The sequence below is a fragment of the Schistocerca americana genome, chromosome 7, assembly GCF_021461395.2.
Source record: "Schistocerca americana isolate TAMUIC-IGC-003095 chromosome 7, iqSchAmer2.1, whole genome shotgun sequence".
Classification (NCBI taxonomy): domain Eukaryota; kingdom Metazoa; phylum Arthropoda; class Insecta; order Orthoptera; family Acrididae; genus Schistocerca; species Schistocerca americana.
In genome coordinates this window covers 194,414,333-194,439,040 of record NC_060125.1, presented here as the reverse complement: position 1 = coordinate 194,439,040, position 24,708 = coordinate 194,414,333, and the positions used below count along the sequence as shown (strand labels likewise).

Below are 24,708 nucleotides of genomic sequence, written 5' to 3'. Positions count from 1 at the left end.
ACACATAGTTCAAAATATAACGCCTGTCTAGGCAGGAACTGTTAATGACGCCCACTGGCCTTCGTAAATCTTCGACTTAGTAAATGTGACGGCCAGTACTAAATAATAATACCACTCAACAAATTGTAAAATACAAGATCGTTATTGCCATTGGGTCAGAGCAAAATTTCAACCACAGATAATATTTTAGGTTCAGTTATTAAGGCACAGAGTGTTGACACTCTTTTCTAGTGATAGTTACACTTGACAATACAACAGCAGATCATTGAATCGGGATTTCGGGCACGCCTTAGCCTACTAAAATTGCGAAACACCATGGCACACGACCTTAGAGCAAAACGCACCCGACGACACGGGCAGAAACTGAGTGAGACACATCAAGTCAAGAAATTCTCACCGTTATTCCAGAAGGCAGATAAGCATTCGGCGACAGGTTGCCACCAGCACCAACTCGAGTTATGTCAATCGCCCCAGCTCCGCCATAGCAACGCGGACACGCCGCGTCAACAGTTGCCACGCCGAGCTTACTTATCACACAGCCCGTCCAGAACGACTGCCGCCGTCCCGGGTACACACGCTCGTAGCAATCACGTGCGTTCACAGGATGTTATACCAGCTTTCCCGCAACATTGCGCTGCCACACAACCGGTAACTAAACTCCCCGTCTCACTCCGGCAGCAGCACTCGATACTCTTGTCGTCAGCAGGTCTCTCCACAGAACGCAACGCCCTCCGAAATTTAAAAGCAAACGGACCAATCGCGGCAGAGCAGAGGTAAGGTTCTGGAAGACAACACACCACACCTAGGCAAAGATGAAGATGATACGATTCAGTTTTACTCTGTCTTTTTGAATACATACTTCGTTCTAAAAGCGTTGTCTTGGAATATCATTTCATAGGGATAGTTACTCTCCCCATCCCACTGTTTATCATGTGGTATACAATAGTTTGAATATAGTTTGGAAATTATATTTAGAATAGAAATATAGCTCAGTCGCTGCCTGCTTGCTCTTTGCTATTGTGCTTTCGACAACTCTGCAAAAATGTTGTCAAGACGCAAGGTAAGTGGAAATTCTGATTAGGGCCACATAATTGTTTTACTTCAGTCGCGCATTTATCATAAAGACAAATTGTATTCAGACCGGTTAAAGCTCACTTCAGTGAGCATATGAGTTTAAGTTGGATAATAGTTTCTGGGGACGTAATTTTGGGGCTACGTAGATCTTTGTAGAGTGGGAGGTAAAGTTGGGCTACATCTCAGACAGAAACAGTTGTGGTGGGGAGGTTACAGAGTCACTGAAGCTACCTCCGCCAGCCTTGGAGTGGTCCTTGAGCACCCGCACCAGGTCGTCGCACACTTCCTTCATCAGCAGGAACATCGGCTTCAGGCGGCTCGCCGTGAAGGACGGACTCAGCTGCGAGCGTAGCTTCCTCCACCTGTAAACAGCCGCGCCTCTTAGTACAGTGCTGCCACGTCAGCGCCCGTGACTTACTACTGTGAAGGCAAACTCTGTACAGCGTCAGACATAAGATGATATCAGCTGTACACTTAGACATAATAATGGAAAAGCAGGAGACAAATAATCATAACAGAGTTGCTGCTACACACCACATAGAATATAAGAGAACAAAGGGCATCATAACACTATTTTGTGCTTCAGTAAGGACTTTCTTTCCTTTATTTACCTGCTATTTCCATTTCTACCCTAGAAGGATGGATTATAAATGGTCAAATTGCCGCTCTTCAGCCAGTTATTAAAATAATTACATACATAAACATAGATTTATAAGAGTGAATATGAATAATCTTTATGAGATGACGATGTGTGCGATGTTGAGACGTATGAGGATTGTGGTGTGATTGAAACCTGGTTAGCATTTTCTAAGTAAGGAATTTTGGTGCAAAGGATAATTGCAGAATGTAGTGCCACACAACGTGGCACTACACGAAACTGGCGCTAATAGCTTAGGCACATAGGGAAAACAAACGACACAGGTCTGTAAGTCCACAGTATCGGTGAGAAGTTGAGAAAACCGTCCCGAAACACATGTGCTACAAAACGCCACTGTTTCCTACGCATGTACCCCGACATCAATATGGGATATGATCACCATGCATACTTACACAGGCCGCACAACGGGTTGGCATACCGTGGATCAGATGGTCGAGCAGCTGCTGGGGTATAGCCTCCCATTCTTGCACCAGTGCCTGTCGAAGCACCCGAAGTGTCGTAGGGCTTTGAGGACGTGCAGTGATACGTCGACCGAGAGCATCCCAGACGTGCTCGATGGGGTTTAGGTATCAAGAACAGTCAGACCACGCCATTCACCTGATATCTTATGTTACAAGGTATTCCTCCACGATGGGAACTCGGTGGGAAGGTGGTACCCATTGCACCCCTGAAAATGCGGACATACTGGTGCAAAATGACATCCCGATACACCTGCCCTGTTACAGTTTCTCTGTCAAAGACATGCAGTGGTGTGCGTGCACCAATCATAATCCCACCCCATACCATCAAACCATGACCTCCATACATGTCGCTTTCAAGGACATTAAAAGGGTGGTATCTGGTTCCTGGTTCACGCCAGGTGAAAATCAGGCGGGAATCACTGTTCAGACTATACCTGGACTCGTCCGTGAACATAACCTGGGACCACTGTTCCAATGACCATGTACTATGTTCTTGACACCAGGCTTAATGGGCTCTCCTGTGACCAGGGGTCAGTGGGATGCACCTTGCAGGTCTCCGGGAGAATATACCATGTCTGTTCAGTCGCATGTAGACTGTGTGTCCAGTGGCTGCGGTAAGGTCCTGAGCAAGGCTACCTGCAGTACTCCGTGGCCGTCTGCGGGCACTGATGGTGAGATATCGGTCCTCTTGTGGTGTTTTACACTGTGGACGTCCCGTAGTGTAGAGCCTGGGCACGTTTCCTGTCTGCTGGAATCGTTGCCATAATCTTGAGATCACACTTTGTGGCACACGGAGGGCCCGTGCTACGACCTGCTGTGTTTGACCAGCCTCCACTCGCCCTAGTATTCGACCCCTCATAACGTCACCAGTATGTGTGCTTTGAGCCATTTTCAACACACAGTCACCATAAGCACGTCTGGAAACGTCTGCACATTTACTCGCTGCACCGTACTCTGACATGCACCAACACACCTCTGCGTATGTTGACTGCTGCCGGCGCCACCGTGGAACGACCGCAGGTTAAATGCACCGCATGCTCATAACCCGAGGTGATTTAAACCCGCAAACCGACCGCGAGAGCGTTGTTTCATCATGTATCAGCATTATCCTTAATTTATGAGCATGAGTGTGCATGGAAGGAGATGGGTTGGATTTCAGAGGTATGAGGAAAGAAGGGTTAAAGTCTTTATTTTAAAGTCAGATTAGGTTATAGTTGATGGGATAGACAGATCTCAGATTTCACGGTCTGGGAGGAGAAGGAGGTTGAAAACAAGCTGGTATGTGATATGGAACGTGCAAATATGTAAGCAGTGAAGGATAAGACACGAAGCCGTAGGTCATAAGGGAAATTCCCAGCTTTGTTGTTGTGTATAACTTTATTGTGGCGATACAGACTTGGTTCAAATGTCATTCTTCACCAAAATACCTACGATCATTGGTTTTCCATTAGTAATTCGGAAAAAAGCCTGAGCTGGATTTCTACACATATCCTCTGCAACTTCTCAGGCCTAATTCTTCAAATATGGCGGAGTTCTTGATCAGAGCTAAGCGAGTGTAACCATGAAAGTAAAATCGCTAGCCTTAATAAATACAGAAAGGAAAAATCAGGATGCACCACTTCCGGTAAAGCAGTTGAGCATGCAACGGACGCGATTCGGCATATCAACTGCACTAGAAATCGATCCCAATGGAAACCTCGGACATGGTTTAAGGTAATGCGTGGTGCGTAAACCAGCAGCACGGGGAACGCCCTGTGAAGCCATGCACAAAGTCTATGCTGTACAGTGCGTTAGTAAAAAGGTGTCTCACTTGCTGTACATCATATCTGACAGTTGTGAACGCCATAGCAATACGGATGTTTTCAATAAAAAAATAAAAAGAAAGTTAATGCCGCTCGCAAATTGTGGTACTTTACTAACCGTTGAACGATAGTTACATAATGCGGTTGTCGTAGACTTCGATAATCCGAACCAGTACATGCAGCGAGTACGTTAAGTACTTATAGCAGACTGATTCGGTGATAAGTTTCTATGTGAGTCAAAACTTAATATACTTTGATGATGGATAACCAGAAGAAGCTCGGCTAGTCGTCAAGTTACTAATCGTCGAATTAGAATTATACACAACTGAAATGTTGTAATGCTCCTGTTTGTTCCCTTTGCCTTCCAGATAATTTCCTGACCCCTCAGACATATACTCAGTGGATAAGATGTCCACCTAGAGACGTACTTGGGGTCGATATTAACTCTACTGGCGGTATTTTCAGACGTCATTTAGTGAAGTTGATTGAGTGTTTTGATTCAAGGAGCAAGTGATCTAGAGTGGCTCGTTAGCGAATACCTTTGGCTGAAAAGTGATACAATGAAAGTCTCTAATGAAGAAAAGGAAGCCACGTGAAGTAAATGAAATACAGGAGATTCGAGAAGATAATTGCATTTTCATCAGAGAGCATTTTATGAATTTGTGCTGCTGTAAGGCAAACATATCACTTCTTCTAAAATTCCAGTGAGAGACTCGAAACGTTTAAAACAGAACAAGACGCTGGTTTGATTCAGTATCTGGCAGGACGTGGTTCATATCCACACTATTTACAGGAACCAAGATAGCGGATCAAAACAGTTATACTTGCTGACCCATTGGTATAGCTGACCATGTCCTGTTGGAATCACCTGTTAGTGAGTCCTTGATGGTATAAGGGAAACAGCAGCTTCAGGGCAATCCATTCTACAAGACATCGCAAGATGAGGTCAGGTCGGCTTCTTGCACGTAAAAGAGAGCACGCTGACCAACAGATGCCTGCCCAGGGCAGAAAGTTACGACTGGCGTAGAAAAAAGACGGCTCGACACCAGGATAAGAACAAACCGAATGAAGGGGAAACGCGACAAGTAAGCCGTCAGATGGCTTTGGATCCGAAACCCAGCACTCTTCCTGTACGAAGGCAATTCTGAAAGAGAGACTGAATCTCCAGTACCTAATGAATCGCAGAAGTGGTGAAACGGTAAATACGCCGGTGCCTATTAACTTGTTTTCTGAACTATGAGCTTCCTGAAGCTAGTTTGAATAGGAAAGTGGAAGTAAAGTAGCCTTGCTATTGAGACTGCTTAAGATTACCAAAAAATTGTCATGGTAATTGTCGGTTCCTTCACCTGCCTTAGTAATAGTGACAAATCTCTTTCTTATCCTTTCTTGTCTTTTCTGTTCCTTTTTTTCCATTTTCTCTCTACAGGATGAACCAGAACTCCACCGACAAACTGTCAGAGGCGGTAGTGAGGCCCAAAACAAGAAAAAAATGCCTAGTAAACATGGACTCTCAGATGCATACCTCCAGAGCTTTGAATACCAGTTCATCTTCCCTATTGTATGAAACAGATATACTACTGAAAGTTATTTACCCTCCATATTCTGAGAGATGGTAGTACGGACGAAAGCAAGAAAAAAATTTCTAGTAAACATGGTCTCTAAAATTCGTACCTTTAGATCTTTGAGCTCGTGTTGATCTCCGCTACTGGGAAACACATTTCCTCTACTGAACAAGTGCTCATAGCTCTTAAGATAATCATTTTTAGATTCCATGTTACTGGAAATCTTTTCTTGCTTTGTTCCATACTATCACTCTGAAAGTTTGACGGCGGAGTTTCGGATCGCCCTGTATATCTTACTGTTTATTTTTATTAGTTTTTTCAATATCATTATTGTATTTTTACTTCGTAAGATTAGATGTTTCTATGGGATCAATTTATTACAGTTAAATTAAGTTTTACATACCCTTAGAAAAAGTAAGTATAGTTCGGTACACACTACCATCCCAGTCGTCTGCCGGCAAGGAACGAAACTAAGGCAACATACTGAAAACTTGGAGAAACAACAGTACAAGTGTACACGTATTCTACGTTACTTGTACAAAAAAATGGTATGAGGAATAACAATAAAAATCAAAAGGCTATGATTCCGATCACGAATCGGACGCAGGACTATTTTTGTCATTTATCAAGTTCTTCGCCTTGCCAATGACTTGTTCATGTAGAATATGTCAAATTACACCATAGTCTGGAATTCACATTAAACTGTAAGACCGCCCTTTACTGCTTCCGTAAGTCACTTCAGAGGTAAGAGGAAGGCAACGGCATACAGCCTCCAACAGGACTAAGTTCAGTAAAAAAGCGTAGTGTTCAAAACAACCTTAAGTTTAAAACAGTTTGTGGTGCTTCTCCTATTTCGTGGTACAGGAATGAACACGGTGTCCCAGGGATAGGGCAGGAACGTTCATTTGGAGAAAAATATTTCATATGGACATATGCCCTATTTCGCATGGTTTACGAGATAGAACACCTTTGATGTGCATTTGTTTTCTGGTTAGTGCCGCACACTTCAGCGTCTTACCCCCTCGCCCTGCCCCCCCCCCCCCCCCCCCCACCATCTTTGACGTTTTATTGTGGCCCAACCTATTTCGTTGCCTTCAACCTCTTTGCTCGAAACGTCCTTGTGCCATTAAACTTGAACACATAGTTGTCTATGGTCTCTTGTGAGTGAAATAGTGCGAGGGGATGAATGCATCAGAGACAAGCATCAGTTGACTGTGTTTGTACACGCGCCGGCTAAAATGCCACACGTCTGCAAGAATACGCAGATATGGTGTATGCTTCCGGCTTCTGCGATGGTAGTGCTACTGCTTCTGTCGAAGGATCCCGTCGGTGCATTTTTGACACGCTGAATTCCTGATCGTTGAGACTTTACCAGATTTCCAGTACACTTCGTGAAACAGGTATTCTTCCAAGTTCTCATTTTCCCTCTGAACTTGTAGTTCAACAACCTGTGTAGTAACACCAACACATTGTTGAAATGGTGCAGCGGCAGTCCTGCTATAAGCACACGTCGACTTCCTAAGCGTGTCATTGTCTCACGAACACGTGTACCCAGTTCACACATAGCGTGTCAACAATCTTCACATTGGCGTGACGCCACACGACTTGAAATTCGTCACAGGTTAAATAACAGTTGTCGTTTGCTTCCATTAACACACTATTCACTAAGGAAGCCACATTTACCCAGAATCAATTTCCTTCTTTTTTTTTTTTTTTTTTTTGAGTCATCAGTCATCTGACTGATGAATTTCTCTCCTGTGCCATCCTCTTCATCTCAAAGCAGCACCAACCTACGTGCCGGCCGCTGTGGTCGATTGGTTCTAGGCACTTCAGTCCGGAACCGCGCTGCTGATACGGTCGCAGGTTCGAATCCTGTCTCGGGCATGGATGTGTGTGATGTCCTTAGGTTAGTTTGGCTTAAGTAGTTCTAAGTCTAGGGGACTCATGACCTCAGATGTCCATTCGCCTCGTCAGTGTCTTACACATATGCCTTTCCTCTCCGATTCTGCGCAGAACCTCCTCATTCCTTGCCATATCAGTGCACCCCATTTTCAGAATTCTTCTGTAGCGCCACAGCTCAATTGCTTCGATTCTCTTCTGTTCCGATTTTCCTACAGTCCATGTTTCACTACCATGCAATGCTCTGCTCCAAACGTATATTTTCAGAAATTTCTTCATCACATTAAGAGCTATGTTTGATACTAGTAGACTTCTCTTGGCCAGGAATGCCCTTTTTGCCAGTGCTTGTCTGCTTTTGATGTCCTTCTTGCTCCGTCCGTCATCGGTTATTTTGCTGCCTAGATAGCAGAACTCCTTAACTTCATCTACTTCGTGACCATCTATTCTGATGTTGTTTCTCGCTCTTCTCATTTCTACCACCTATCATTACTTTCGCCTTTCTCCGATTTACTCTCAATCCATATTCTTTACTCATTAGACTGTCCAGTCCACTCAGCAGATCATGTAATTCTTGTTCAGTGTCACTCAGGATAGCAATGTCATCAGCGAATCGTATCATTGATACCCTTTCACCCTGAATTTTAATTCCACTCCTGAACAATTTCGTCATTACTTCTTCGATTTACAGATTGAACAGTAGGGGCGAAAGACTACAGCCCTGTCTTACACCCTTTTTAACGCAACCGTTTCGTTCTTGGTCGGCCACTCTTATTATTCCCTCTTGGTTCTTGTAAAAACTGTATATTACCCATCTCTTCCTATAGCTTACCCCTATTTTTCTCAGAATTTCGATCATCTTGCACCATTTTACATTGTCGAACGCTTTTTCCAGGTCGACAAATCCTATGAACGTGTCTTGATTTTTCTTTAGTCTTGCTTCCATTATTAACCGCGACGTCAGAATTGCCTCTCTGGTGCCTTCACGTTACCTAAAGCCAAACTGATCGTCATCTTATACATTCTCAATTTTATTTTCCATTCTTCTGTATATTATTCTTGTCTGCAATTTGAATGCATGAGCTGTTAAGCTGGTTGTGCGATAATTTTCGCACTTGTCACCTCTTACATTCTTAGAAATTTGTGGATGATGTTCTTCCGAAAGTCAGACAGTATACTGGCAGACTCATACATTCTACACACTAATGTGGATAGTCGTTTTATTGCCACTTCCCCTAATGATTTTAGAAACTCTGATGGAATTTCTGCTACTTATCATTACTTTCGCCTTTCTTCGATTTACTCTCAATCCATATTCTTTATTCATTAGACTGTCCAGTCCTTTCGGCAGAGCATGTAATTCTTGTTCACTTGTGCCTTATTTGATCTGAAGTCCTTCAAAGCTCTCTTAGATTCTGATTCTAATACTGGATCCCCTTCTCTTCTAAATTGACTCCTGTATCTTCTTCTATCACTTGACAAACCTCCCCCCTCATAGAAGCCTTCAATGTACTCTTCCCAGCTTTTCGCTCTCTCCTCTGCATTTAACAATGGAATTCCGTTTGCACTCTTAATCAATAACACACATAATAATCAGCAATGGTCGCAGGGAAATCCACACGCTACAATTGAAACCTATTTCCAGTTCGGTCTTCGATTAATGTTTGGTGCGGCACGATCGGTAACATGTTGATATCTCGAGTCAATTTAAACTAGCGAATGACGGAACAGAATTACTTATATTTTTGTAATGTTTGTTTGTTGAACACCTGGAGGACGTTTCTTTGGCCACGTGGACTGCAGTGCACTTCCAGCATGACGAAGCTCCTCCATATTTTACCAGACAGGTGAAGGAACATCTCAACTGCACTTACGCTAATCACAGACCTTACGCTATTAGATTAATGTTTATGGAGTTGGGTGAAGTCTGAGGTGCACAAACGGATGATGAGATGAACTGTTTGGTCGCATCATGGATAGTGCAGTCCTCATTAGTGAAGTGTTCTCCCAAGAGATGCATTGAAGTTGACAGTGGGATATTCGAACACTTATTGTAAACAGTGGAACACCTCTTATATGACATGTACGATAATGCTTAGAGGAGAATGAGTTAAACATACATATTTTTCAATTATTAGTTTGTAAAGCCCATTTTGCAATGTCTTCTAATTGCTGTACGTGTTACCTGACGATGTATTGAATAGTAAAGAAAATAAATAACAATGTACATTAAATATGTTCTATTTCAGAAATCATTCAGAGTAGGGCATATTTCTGAATGAAGATTTTTGCTTCAAATCCTGTGATATCCCTGAATATTGACTATTTGTCCTGGGCATCCTGTATTTAAATTGCCTGCTGTCTGTCCCCACACTCCCAATCCTGAGCACTCAAAGGGTAAATAACCTCTGAATCAGGTGAAACTACCCAGAAAAATAGTCCACAGGTAACACCTAAATTCCCAAATAAGGGCAATGGATACTTAATTGAAACTCTCAGTGTTTTGGTCCTGGATCTGCACCTGATTACATACACATTTAAAGTTCTTCCCTACATGAAATCTGAAGTTCAGAGTTCTCCAAGGTTCTCTCGCTTCCTGTGGTATCATGTATCGATACCACCCTACAGGCGCCATAGCAAAGGAATTTATAATTTCCGCCTGACGCCGACAGCGGTCGCTCGTGTCCCGGCAGACCAGCCATGCCACACCTCCAGCAGCTCTGTATCCCGAGCCCCTCTGCCGCCACAATGTACGAGAGCCAGTTGCTGCCGCTCTCCCAACAATGGCTTCGACATTATCGTTCGCGCCTCGTTCTGTGATAAATGGACTGTTTCTTGCTGTATTACCTGTAATGAGTCTTTGTAGATTTGGAGAAAGTAAGTAAATCTTCTGTTTATTGTGTTAACTTGTTCGTTCATCATTTCTGCTGCTGTTCTGCTTTCCTACAACGACAGCTGCCACACCACTCCGTATCTCACCTCGCCTCACCATTATTATTAAACACAGTTTTCCAAAACTCCTTCACCAAAGAAGGTGAAGTAAATATTCCTGAATTCCAATCAAGAACAACTGCCAAGATGAGAAACATAGTAGATATCCTCGGAGTAACGAAGCAGCTTAAAACACTTAATAAAGGCAAGGCCTCCGGTTCAGATTGTATGCCAGTCAGGTTCCTCTCAGAGTATGCTGATAAAATACCTCCATATTTAACAATTATATATAACCACTCGCTCATAGAAAGATATGTACCTAAAGACTCGAAAATTGCTCAAGTCACACCAATACCCAAAAGGGGAAGTAGGAGTAATCCGCTGGATTACAGGCCTATATCACTAACGTCGATTTGCAGTAGGGTTTTAGAATATATACTGTATTCGAACATTGAGAAGTACCTCGAGGAAAACGATTTATTAACACACAGTCAGCACAGATTCAGAAAATATCGTTCTTGTGAAACACCACTAGCTCTTTATATTCATGAAGTAATAAGTGCTATCGACAGGGGATGTCAAGTTGATTCCATATTTTTAGATTTCCAGAAGGCTTTCGACACCGTTCCTCACAAGCGTCTTCTAACCAAACTGCGTGCCTACGGAGTATCGCCTCAGTTGTGCGACTGGATTCGTGATTTCCTGTCAGTAAGTTCACAGTTCATAGTAATAGACGGAAAGTCGTCGAGTAAAACAGAAGTAATATCCGGCGTTCCCCAAGGATGTGTTATACGCCCTCTATTGTTCCTAATCTATATTAACGACATACGAGACAATCTGAGTAACCGTCTTAGATTGTTTGCATATGATGCTGTCATTTACCGTCTTGTGAAGACATCAGATGATCAAAACGACTTGCAAATTGATTTAGATAAGATATCTGTATGGTGGGAAAAGTGACAAGTGACCCTGAATAAGGAAAAGTGTGAAGTTATTCACACGAGTACTAAAAGCCATCAGCTAAATTTTGATTACGCGATAAGTCACACAAATCTGAGGACTGTAAATTCAACTAAATACTTAGGGATTACAGTAACAAATAACCTAAACTGGAACGATCACATAGATAATATTATGGGTTGAACAAACCAAAGACTGCGATTCATTGGTAGAACATTTAGAAGGTGCAACAGGTCTACTAAAGAGACTGCTTACACCACGCTTGTCCGCCCTATTCTGGAGTACTGCTGTGCGGTGTGGGATCCGCATCAGGTAGGACTGACGGATGACATCGAAAAAGTACAAAGAAGGGCAGCTCGTTTTGTATTATCGCGAAATAGGGAAGATAGTTTCACAGACATGATACCTGAATTGGAGTGGCAATCATTAAAACAAAGGCGTTTTTCGTTGCGATGGGATCTTCTCATGAAATTTCAATCACCAGTTTTCTCCTACGATTGTGAAAACATTCGGTTGGCACCCACCTACATAGGGAGAAATGATCATCACGATAAAACAAGAGAAATCAGGGCTCGCACAGAAAAATTTAAGTGCTCGTTTTTCCCACGTGCCATTCGAGAGTGGAACGGTAGACAGACAGCTTGAAGATGGTTCATTGAACCCTCTACCAGGCACTTTATTGTGAATAGAAGAGTAATCACGAAGATGTGCATGTAGATGTAGATTGTGCACAAAGTCGTACACAACACTTCCGCCGGCCGGTGTAGCCGAGCGGTTCTAGGCGCTACAGTCTGGAACCGCGCGACCGCTACGGTCGCAGGTTCGAATCCTGCCTCGGGCATGGATGTGTGTGATGTCCTTAGGTTAGTTAGGTTTAATTAGTTCTTAGTTCTAGGGGACTGATGACCTCAGCAGTTAGGTCCCATAGTGCTCACAGCCATTTTTGAACAACACTTCCAATAAATAAATATGATTTTCAGTTTATATAAGTATTTTTAAAAGGATCATCTGTTGTGCTTATTACTAATCATCACACCAAGTACTACACTTCATTGCTCTCACACAAATATCCCTAAACTACTAAACAGAATGAAGAGATACTGAAACACTCATTCATATACAGGATGTTCGGAAATTCGTGTTGCGAACTTCTAGGACTTGTCGAGGGGTGTGAGTAGGTAATATTTTGAATTTCAGCCTCGTCCGAAAACGTACCGTTTTCGTGCTACAGTCGCTTGAAAACATGGAGGTAACGCGTCCACTTTTACGGGTAGTTGATTAGGCGTACTCGATAACTGAGAGGCTTGCCCTCTGTAATAAGAAACTGAGTGAACGGATCAACGATGAACTTGAACAGGTGTCATGGGACGTCCACAACGAACAATAACGAACAAAAAAGGCAGTCTGGCTTTGGCAGGGCAACAGAGCAGACGCTTCCGTGTTTTCCGTGTGCGGAGCGCGACCTCGCCTTGTTTACATTCTGACGGCCGTTGCTTAAGTGCCTGCTTTCCGTATACGATCCACGGCGAACCGTTACCATAAATCTACACTCCGATTTACTTTCTGCAACTATTATGCCGACCCAAAGCACTCGAGGTGGAGCGTTTTCTGCAAGAGGAAGTGAAGATACCGGCGACCGATATTATCGAACTACATTTGTCGATCGTGAGCAGCACTGTCTATGTTAAAATCAATAACGACGCGCGCCGGCCGAAGTGGCCGTGCGGCTCTAGGCGCTACAGTCTAGAACCGCGAGACCGCTACGGTCGCAGGTTCGAATCCTGCCTTGGGCATGGATGTGTGTGATGTCCTTAGGTTAGTTAGGTTTAAGTAGTTCTAAGTTCTAGGGGACTGATGACCTCAGAAGTTGGGTCCCATAGTGCTCAGAGCCATTTTGAATCATTAACGACGCGGCGTGCAAACACATCCTACGTGAGACTAAACAGGGGCTCCGCTTCTGTAATGCCGGTGGCAATGTAGTAGGGGCGGTAACCGTCGACCACGCTGGCTTAGGTAAGCGTACGATACGAATTTCCGAATTGCCATTCGAACTTCCTGCAGAGGAAGTCGTCGCGGCACTCCGAGCGTACGGCACAGTTCCTGGCCACACTGCAGAAAAGTGGACACAGTTTTTGACATACCCTGTCCTAAACGGCGTCCGACAGGTCTCCGAAGCCACGTCTAGTCCTAAGACGGGATGCCGTACAATAATTATATAAGACGGCCAGCCTCGGACCTGTTCCGGATGCGCCAAAGAAAGCCACCTTAGATCCGAATGTCAACGGCGTATTACGCAACTTCCAACTGCCGAAGGACTACCCCCGTCGCATCTTACCGTGCCACCGGTGACCTGCGCCTCTGCTCCTCCTTCTCCTACCGTTTTTCGACGCCACCGGGTCGCCACAAACGACGCCACAAAGGAGCCCGACCATACCCCGATGGAGAGCGCCTCGGACGGCCCACCGCCTCGGCCGGTCATCTACCCCGCTCCGACGGAGCCGCGCGACCGGCCGCTGACCCTACCTCGGCAGCACGATGGAGATCGACTCGCTCATCGTCCCTACGGCGGCCTTCCCTCCAGAGCGACGCGACTCCCTTCCTTCGGCGGACAAGGAGGCTCGCATTAGGAAACAACGTTATCCGAAACGTCGCAACAGGAGGCGCCGCACCGTTTCCAACCAACAGGAAAGTTGCAGGTCGACGATGACGCAACCATCGATCCGCACGACTACCCCGAATCCGCTACTGACGACGAAGACGTTATGAGCGCGGAGGCATCCACATGTGTGCCTGCGCCCCTCTCCCCGATGCCCCATGCGGGCGCTGAACTGTTTACTGGACGTAGCACAGCCGAAACTACACCACAAACCACTACATAATCTTCTGCAGACAAAATGGACGATACACCAATGCCCGCCTCCACGGCGTGGCACGAGGAGGAGGTCGGGGAGTGGGACCTGTTACGTGATCCTGCGCCGTTGGGGCCAATCCACTAATCATAGTCTCCCCAGAATCCCCTGCTGGCGAGCGGGGCAACGTTCCACTGCGACGCCCACACCGTTGCGCTGACGCCAGAGTGGACCAGCCTCCAGCAGCCCGCCACCAGGCCTACCAGATAACAACAATATCCGTTCCATACTCTCATACTCTCCCCAGAATCCCCTGCTCTCGAGCGGGATAACGTTCGACTGCGACGCCCACACCGTTGCGCTGACGCCAGAGTGGACCAGCCTCCAGCAGCCCGCCACCAGGCCTACCAGATAACAATATCCGTTCCATACTCTCCCCTGAATCCCCTGCTGTCGAGCGGGATAACGTTCCACTGCGACGCCCACACCGTTGCGCTGACGCCAGAGTGGACCAGCCTCCAGCAGCCCGTCACCAGGGCTACCGGATAACAACAATATCCGTTCCATATTCTCATACTCTCCCCAGAATCCCCTGCTGGCGAGCGGGATAACGTTCCACTGCGACGCCCACACCGTTGCGCTGACGCTAGAGTGGACCAGCCTCCAGCAGCCCACCACCAGGCCTACCGGATAGCAACAATATCCGTTCCAGGGGGAAAATCAGCCTTATGCAGGAAATGTTCTGGGTTTTTGATACTGAATTCGCCCTTCTGCAGGAAGTTCACTTGTCCAGTCTCCCAGATATCAATGGCTATACCACACACGTCTCCGCGAGTGATCCTATGGGCCATGGAGTGGCCATCTACGACCGTCGTAGCCTTCCCTCCATCAACTCGGGGCGTGGCACTCACTGCCTTGGAGACACGCATCATTCATGTCTACGCTCCTTCAGGCACCGACCAACGACATGAACTGTGCCAGTTTTATTCAGAGGAAATCGCCCCCCTGTTTTCAGGGCAATACAACCACTGCCTACTAGGAGGTGAGTTTAACTGCGTTCTGCACCATAAAGAGCAGGTTGCACATTATACTATATGCCAGAATCTGTGCATAGTGGTGCAGGACCTCCTGCTTCGGGATACCTGGGAAGTTCAACATGGCGACCGTTCTGACCATACCTTTCTTACCAGCCATTCCGCAACCCTTCTAGACAGGATATATGCCTCACAGACTCGTAGATCTGCAATACGGGGCTCCGAACGCTGGCCACTAGCCTTTACCGACCATTGCGCTAACATCTGCATGGTCCTCCTTCCACCGCAATCTGTATAGTGGGCCGTAGGCCATGGAAACTAAATACTTCTCACCCGCATGACCTGACTTGTCGCGAACAAGTCACTGAGACATAGACAGCCTTCCCCGCTACCGCTCGACAATGACATGGTGGATGGACTGCGCCAAACCAGCGATCCGGAGGACACTGATGCGATACGGGTTTGGACCTAGCTGACTGGCATCGCAACACTGTTGACTTCTATTATGCGATTCTCAGAGATCTGGACACTCAGCCACCAACCCCAGACAACCAATTGGAACAGCAAAGAACTAAGGCGAGGATAACTGCGCTGGTACGCCGGAAATTGCAAGGGGTGGTGATACGGACACGGCTCCACAATCATATAGGTTTGGAAATTCCATACATGCATCATATAGTGTCCGACGAGCGACGACGTCGTCGGCTGATCATCAACACTCTGACCACGCCTCATGGCCCACAGATGACCAATCAGAAGGACATCGTTCATGCATTCGTCGACTACTACCGCCATAGAAGATGCTGATACTGAAGCAGACGACTCCATTTTCCATTACATCACTTGCACCCTTCCCCACACGGAAGCTGATACTTTGACAGTGGTGGTCACAGGAGACGAAGTCGACAACGCAGTCGACAAGGGTGCAGTCAACAGATCGCCCGGCATTGACGGCTTACCGATTGAATTTTACCAGGACCTCATCTCACCGTGGTGGACGACCATGTATCAAGTACTGATGACATCTGACCAAGCAATCCCACCCGCCTTTGTTGAGGGCATCACCATTCCAATCCACAAACCAGCCCGTGGTTCGACAGTCATTAGTTACAGACCGCTCACCCTACTCAATGCCGATTATAAGATTTTCGCTCGATTACTGGCAATGCATCTCCGAACAATACTCCCTCATATCCTCTCTCCAGAGCAAACGACGCCTAGGGGACGGGTTAACATACAGACTGCCACAGGGGAACGCCGCGTCTTAACTGCGATGGCGGCGGCCTGCGAACTCCGTGCAACGGTTGTCGCTATAGACTCCGGTAGTGCCTTCGACAAAGTGATCCATCGTTTTCTGTTTCCGGTATCAGCCCGAATGGGCAACCCCACGAATTGGTCACACGTTATGGGGCTGCCGCTGTCAGTGCTATGAATGTCACCAAATCGTCTGCCATGTACATTGGACGAGGCCTCCAGGAAGGTGAAGTGGCACCCCTGCTTGCCGGTACCTCGACATTACCTTTACCCCCACGGTCTCACGCACAGCGGCAACGAATTTCCGTCGCCTATTACACGTCATCCGCAGAACCTCCTGGGCCGCAAGGACACACTTCAACGCGTTGAGTTTCTTAATCGTTTTGTGGCATCAAAATTGGTCCACATCGCGCAATTTTTCCCTCTGCCGTCGGCGATTAGGTGCAACCTTCAGGCGGCCTTTGGCTGTTATCTCATGGCTGGTTCCATGAAACACTTACCCTGCCCCCATGGGGCTCAAGTTGCGGCCTTGTATATGAGTACTATGAGAAGACAGTGGACCGGATGGGGCACATCTCTAACACGCAGCTTGCCTGAGGTCCTCCTACCTGCTTCCATCTCATCGCCAGTTAAAAGCATTTATACATGGAAATCAGATTAGTAACATTTCAGTTTTTAGTATTTTCAACTTATTTCGCCAGGGTAACAATTCTTGATTCACGGTTATATGACAAGATCTATACTTCTTGATGTGTTGGCAAATGTGCCAACACCTTGTAGATAGAGGAGGCCGAAATGCACGCTATCTAACGCAGACGGGCGTGAATTCTGGAACAGGATAAGTAGTGAATGCTAATAAGAAAAGTATGCAGCTCCTCGAATACTTAACTTTTATTCCTTCATGTGAATACAGCATTCCTGATGAGACATTTCATACGATAACTATCAAACTATGTAAGACTAATGGCGCCTTCCTGGGTCGTAGCCATTGACTTAGCTGAAGGCTATTCTAACTATCTGCTCGGCTAATGAACGATGCTTTGTCCGTGTAGTCGCTAGCAAAGTCGTCCGTACAACTGGGGCGAGTGCTAGTCCGTATCTCGAGACCTGCCTTGTGGTGGCGCTCGGTCTGCGATCACACAGTGGAGACACGCGGGTCCTACATGTACTAATGGACTGGGGCCGATTTAAGCTACCACCTAGCAAGTGTGGTGTCTGGCGGTGACACCACACTTCTCTCCACCATACGTTTATTGTGCACCACATAAAATAAAATCTATCTCTGTAAATGAAAGACATTATTCTCATTTCAAGAAATAATCTCTTGCAGGAGAGAGAAGAGTAACATTTATTTTTTCAACATTAAAGATTATTTTTCAAGCAATAAATTTAAAATTAAATTACACCCAGAAACCGGAGAGACAATATACATTCTGAGCCATTGACAGTTTTAGAAATGAGTAAGCCTTCTGTGTTATTCCTTGCTATCATCAGACAGTCAGGAAATTATCTACTTCGTATCGTTCGAGCTTAATAGAATTCAACGCACTTTACAACAGTGTTGCAATGAACTGTTAATTTTGTCAAATGGTACCAAACAACAATGACTGAAGATAAGAATCGCTACCTTACATCCATCTAAATGGATAACAATGCAAAATCTGAAATTTCACGACAGATTAAATCTGCGTGCCGGACCGAGACTCGGCCTCGGGACCTTTGCCTTTCGCGGGCAAGTGCCCAACCAACTGAGCTACTCACGCACGACTCACGACCTGCTCTCACAGCTTCAATTCTGCCAGTACCTCGTCTCCTACCTTCCAAACTTCACAGAAGCCACAGCCATGTCTCCGCAATATCCTTTCTTCCAGGAGTGCTAGTTCTGCAAGGTTCGCAGGAGAGCTTCTGTAAAGTTTGTAAGGTAGGAGACGAGGTACTGGCAGAAGTAAAGCTGTGAGGAGGAGGCGTGGTCGTGCTTGGGTAGCTCAGTTGGTAGAGCACTTGCCCGTGAAACGCAAAGGTCCCGAGTTGGAGTCTCGGTACGGCACACAGTTTTAATCTGCCAGGAAGTTTCATGTCAGCGCACATTCCGCTGCAGAGTGAAAATCTCATTCTGAATGCAAAATCAGTCTGCACGTTTTGTAAATACAGATGCTGTGAAGCAGCACTGATGTTAACGCAGAGCGAGCTGTAGCCAATTACAAGTACAATGAAGTATGCAGTCAACAACGTTTATACTTCTCCACGAAACAGTCTAATTTAAAAGATTTTCAGTTAAACGTATTATTTTGTAGGCGATACTTACTTTTCGCCTTTAAGAAAGAATGGATTCCTCGCGAACAACGGATCGAGGTTCTCGTCGACGCGAGCACTGTTGTCGTGGAAGGATGGGAAGTCCCTGACGAGCATCGTCCTCGCCAGATCAGCATCCCTCACGAGCAGCAGCGGATCCCGCAAGCGGTAGAAGCCGCAGAACGGCTGGCCTTCCATCTGGCTGTAGCAAACAAAAGGCTTCACACTTCAGTTACCTGGCGTTCTACTTGCTATACGGTCACTTGACCCTGTAGTGGAACAACGAAGTGAAGGGTGCACAGGATCACCCAGGATCACCCAGTGGTTCTCAGTGCATAGATGTAGTAGGAGATTGCCTGACCCGAAAGCGTCTGACTAGGAACGTACAGGGAAACCAGAGAAATTAAGTGTAATCTAATAAAAGTAAAGTGTGTGTCTCCAACGAAACTAAACTGCGGCCAAGCAGGCCTCGGAAGATCTAAGGGAACCGACCAAGAGTCATGTCATCCTCAGCCAACTGTCCTGATCGGATGCAGATATGGAGGGATATGGTGTCACCACATCGCTCTCGCGGCCGTTATCACCTTTATATACGATATTGCAGCGTCTGCGTTGTTCAGAAACGCGATGCAATGTTCTTCCGGACGTGCATGCATGTCCACAGGAGCAGACACTGCGGCGACTACAGCCATTATGAAATACATTAAATGCATTCGCAGCTGCGCATAGGGACAACCATCAGCAGTGTAATGGAATGACGACTGAAAAATTGTGCCGGACGAGGACTGGGAACACGGATTCTCCCCTTACCGCGAACGGTCGCCTTATGATTAGGCTACCGTACACGCTTCACGACCTGACCCGAAATTCGTCAACAAAGCGTCTACAGCCTGCACTTATAAATCCATTATGTATATTCCGGTACAGGAGAGACATTTTATTTGAAAGTCGCTTGCCCGATGTCGGTGGATGAATATGGTATTGCAGTGCCTGCGTTGTTCAGAAGTGCGCTGCAATGTTCTTTTGGACATACATTCATGCTCATAAATTAAGGATAATGCTGATACATAGTGAAACAACGCTCTGATGGCGGTTTTCGGGCTTAAATCACCTCGGGATATGACCATACGGTGCATCTGACCATCGGTCGTCGCATGGTGGCGCTGGCAGCAGTCCACATACGCGGAGGTGTGTTGGTGCATGTCAGAGTACAGTGCAGCGAATAAGTGTGCAGACGTTTTCAGACGTGCTTATGGTGACTGTGTGTTGAAAATGGCTCAAAGAACACTTATTGATGACGTTATGATGGGTAGATTACTAGGGCGACTGGAGGCTGGTCAAACACAGCAGGTCGTTGCATGGGCCTTCCGTGTGCCACAAAGTGTGATCTCAAGATTATGGCAACGATTCCAGCAGACAGGAAACGTGTTCAGGCGCTACAGTACGGGACGTCCACAGTGTACAACACCACAAGAAGACCGATATCTCACCATCAGTGCCTGCAGACAACCACGGAGTACTGCAGGTGGCCTTGCTCGGGACCTTACCGCAGCCACTGGAACAGTTGTCTCCAGACACACAGTCTACAGATGACTGAACAGACATTATTCGCCCGGAGACCTGCAAGGTGCATTCCACTGACTCCTGGTCACAGGAGAGGCCGTAAAGCCTGGTATCAAGAACACAGTACATGGTCATTGGAACAGTGGTCCCAGGTTATGTTCACGAACGAGTACAGCTGCATTCTGAACAGTAATTCTTGGCGGTTTTTCATTTGGCGTGAACCAGGAACGAGATACCAACCCCTTAATGGCGTTGAAAGGGACCTGTATGGAGTTCGTGGTTTGATGGTGTGGGGTGGGATTATGATTGATGCACGTACACCCCTGCATGTCTTTGACAGAGAAACTGTAACAGGTCAGGTGTATCGGGACGTCATTTTGCACCAGTATGCCCGCCTTTCCAAGGGTGCAGTGGGTCCCACCTTCCTCCTGATGGATGATAACGCACGGCCCCATCGAGCTGCCACCATAAATGTGAACCTTTAAACAGGAAATATCGGGCGAATGGAGTGGCCTGCCTGTTCTCCAGACCTAAACTCCATCGAGCGCGTCTGGGATGCTCTCGGTCGACGTATCGCTGCATGTCTTCAAACCCCTACGACACTTCAGGAGCTGCGACAGGCACTGGTGCAAGAATGGGAGGCTATACCCCAGCAGCTGCTCGACCACCTGATCCAGAGTATGCCAACCCGTTGTGCGGCCTGTGTACGTGTGCATGGTGATCATATGCCATACTGATGTCGGGGTACATGCGCAGGAAACAGTGGCGTTTTGTAGCACATGTGTTCTGGAACGGTTTTCTCAACTATTACCAATACCGTGGACTTACAGATCTGTGTCGAGTGTGTTCCTTATGTGCCTATGCTATTAGCGCTAGTTTTGTGTAGTGCCACGTTTTGTGGCACCACATTCTGCAGTTATCTTTAATTCATGAAGATGAGTGTACATGCATGTCTGAAGGAACAGGCACTGCGGCGTCTGCACACGGTATGAAGCACATTATATGTATTCGCAGTTGCGAACACGAACAACCATCAGCTGTATACGGGAATGACAGACACTCAAAATTTGTGCAGTGACTCGCGCACGGATAGCTAACGCAGTTAAGGCGACCGCTCGCGTTAAGAGGGAAATCCGAGTTTGAGACCCGGTCCGGCGCAAATTTTCATTGTCGTCATTCCACTATTCAGCTGATGATTGTCCATATTTGCAACAACAAATGCATTTCATGTACTTCGTAACGACTTTAGATGCCGCAGTGCGTATTGCTTAGGTTTTGCATGTCAGAAAGAACATGGCATCGCACTTCTGAACAACACCAGCACTGCAATATCGTATTTATTCGACGACACAGGGCAAGTCACTTCCATTTAAAATATCTCCCCTGTACCTGAAAATACATAGTGGATGTACAAGTGCATGTTACAGACACATGGTTGACTACGAATGGAGGTTTGGGTCAGGCCGTAAAGCGTGCCCTGGTATCCTAGGAGTAAAGCAACGACCGCGATAAACAGGAAGTCCGGGTTCGAGTTTCGGTTGGCCACAGATTTTCACTGTCGTCATTCGATTATACCACTGACGGCTGTCCATATTCGCAACTGCGAATATGTTTCATGTTGTCACCGATGGTGCTCAACTTTGGTGATCTGACGGGAAGCGGTGTATCGACCTGCGACTAATTACCAGGCCTACTTTCACTTTTAGCTAACAGTCTAGCCCCAACAGATGCCATTGCCATCATACATCCGGCCCCGCCCCTTACCCCACATTCAAGCAATTCGGAAGGCTCTGGTGTCGAACACCAAGATGACAATTTTCTTAAATTTTGTGCTATTTAAGCGATATTTCGCAGTGCAAATATCTATATACAGCTAACGAGGATAACACGGCAAGTGCCATAACCCGATTTGCCAGACACTTCGCTCAGTGGAAGAGGGATTAAAACAAGTGAACGTGTATCTCGGCTTATCCGTAGATACTCGATCGTTTCTGAGGAAACGACAGTCGAAGTTTTCGAGGTATTTTCGAGTTACATCATGTAGTCTTCGACGCTCGATAAGCTCAGGCGAAGTGGTGGCTCAGGGGATCTCTGCCTCATATTCGCCGCTGTCGACACCGACATGCACCGTTTCGTTTGTGATATGGCTTCCCACTGTTGGTTCCTCACACGCCGCCGGTTGGCATCGTTGTCTTGACGGACGCCTCAGTCCGTAGAGCCCACCGAACCGACTCATCCTGACATCACTTACTACCCCGCTACTCGACATAATGCCACGGTGTAGGTTAAACGCATGGCGTTGTCACACTTTTTTAGTGAGTTTTTTTATTTTTGGCACTATTCTAACGAGCAACTACACGGTTTTACAGTGCGAGGTGTTGTACGATTCTCTCTTTGCGATTAGTTGGAGTCGTTGTTAACGCATCCTCCAGCACATTGGGGTACACTGGGTGTGAAAAGAGATTGAAGGTATGGCACAGGATGGACTGATGTGGGACATCAACAGTAATTACAGAGTATTTAATCCTAGATGAACGAGAAGACGACCTTGCTTCTACGGACACCACCGGAAAAAATATAATTAAATTTAAATAATTAAATTAAATAAAAGGAAATATTGTACCCTTTCCCTTATTCCTCCTTCTTCTACAGAACGATCGAAGGCTTGTTTCGTTTCTCTTCGCGAGCGGAACTTAAAGTGCTGGCAAAAATCCGTCCTCGTTAGCTTTTAGGGTGAAAGTGACGGTGGTATTAGATATCGTTTTTGTTTGTAGGTTACATTTTTGGGGTACTATGGGTGATAGAAGCGAACTTTTGAAGTGGAAGTGGTCTAGTGGAAAAAAAAGTTACAAAAAAAGTTGTTAGAGTCGCGGCTTCTTAGTTTGGTGCCCAGTGTTCGAAATTCGATCAGTACTTTAATTTTTGTTTTTCATTTATATATACATATGTGCAGAAGAATACTACACAAATCTTTTCCACTGCATATTGGTATAATGTCGTTCTTATCCATGTGCTAACTCCAGAATGAGATTTTCACTCTGGAGCGGAGTGTGCGCTGATATGAAACTTCCTGGCAGATTAAAACTGCCAGGAAGTTTCATATCAGCGCACACTCCGCTCCAGAGTGAAAATCTCATTCTGGAAACTTCCCCCAGGCTGTGGCTAAGCCATGTCTCCGCTATATCCTTTCTTTCAGGAGTGCTAGTTCTGCAAGGTTCGCAGGAGAGCTTCTGTAAAGTTTGGAAGGTAGGAGACGAGATACTGGCAGAAGTAAAGCTGTGAGTACCGGCCGTGAGTCGTGCTTCGGTAGCTCAGATGGTAGAGCACTTGCCCGCGAAAGGCAAAGGTCCCGAGTTCGAGTCTCGGTCGGGCACACAGTTTTAATCTGCCAGGAAGTTTCATGTGCTAACTGTTTGACAGATGAATGACTTAAACAAAAGTACAAGAGAATTATCTGAAATTATTTTCGGTGAAATTCCTGTGTGTACCTATACTCATAATCAATTGCAAGCGTCAGTTATCGGAAAAGTGATTCGTTATGCTTGGTCCGGCGCGAAATTATTGCCACCGCGCGAAGTCTTCACCAGTGTTAACGACGTTTGTTTCCTGAGAGAGATTCATATGACGAAATGTCACTGTGATAAACCTATTTGGCGCGATCCTCGTGGTTTCCGGAATATCTCTGTTTCGAAGGGAATGCATCAAATCTTCCTGAAGAATAAATATATGAATAAAATATAATAAATATAAATAAATAAATAAAATATAAATGAGAATTGATATGAGAATGAAATATCGAAATACGGGAATTTAAAAAGACTGTAACCATTCAGTATACCATACACACACACATATATTATATAATAAATATGTGACACATACTGTGAAATCCAGTTATAATTTTACAATTAATATGACGACCTTGTATCATTCGTGCAGTAACCCTCTACGAACATGGGTAGATAAATGAAAACAATTTTTTTTTAAAAACAATCAGATTTCGTTCATGGGGCGAAAAATCAAGAAGCCATTACGTTAACCACTACGCCACCATTTCGCGTGAAGATATTGCGCGGTAAGAGCCACATAAATGACCACGAAAATAGCTCGAAAACTTTGACCATCGATTTTTCAGAAACGGTCGAGTATCTACGGATAAGCGTAGACATGTGTACGCTTATTTCGATCTCTCTTCCACTGAGCAAAGTTCCTGGGAAATCAAGGGTCGGCACTTGCCTTATTCTCTTCGCAGGTGCAACTATCATATCCATCCATCTGTCCTAAGGTTTTGGTTCAAACCCCATCATGTGTAGTACACTTAAATGTCGACCGATTTGAATGGCAGTTAGCCGGGCATCTGCAGCCCTCCACC

The 24,708-nt window shown here is 45.9% G+C and overlaps 1 protein-coding gene across 1 annotated transcript in view; it reads right to left on the bottom strand.

Moving 5' to 3' along the window:
• The window catches only part of LOC124622495 (probable cytochrome P450 6a20), a 100,698-nt gene that overhangs the window by 62,804 nt on the left and 13,186 nt on the right, over window positions 1-24,708 (bottom strand). Inside the window, exons 2-3 of the mRNA XM_047148208.1 lie at window positions 18,787-18,975; window positions 1,306-1,436 (exon numbers count right to left, since the gene is read on the bottom strand). Coding sequence (XP_047004164.1) covers window positions 1,306-1,436; window positions 18,787-18,975 — 320 coding nt within the window. The remainder of the gene's footprint in view (window positions 1-1,305; window positions 1,437-18,786; window positions 18,976-24,708) is intronic.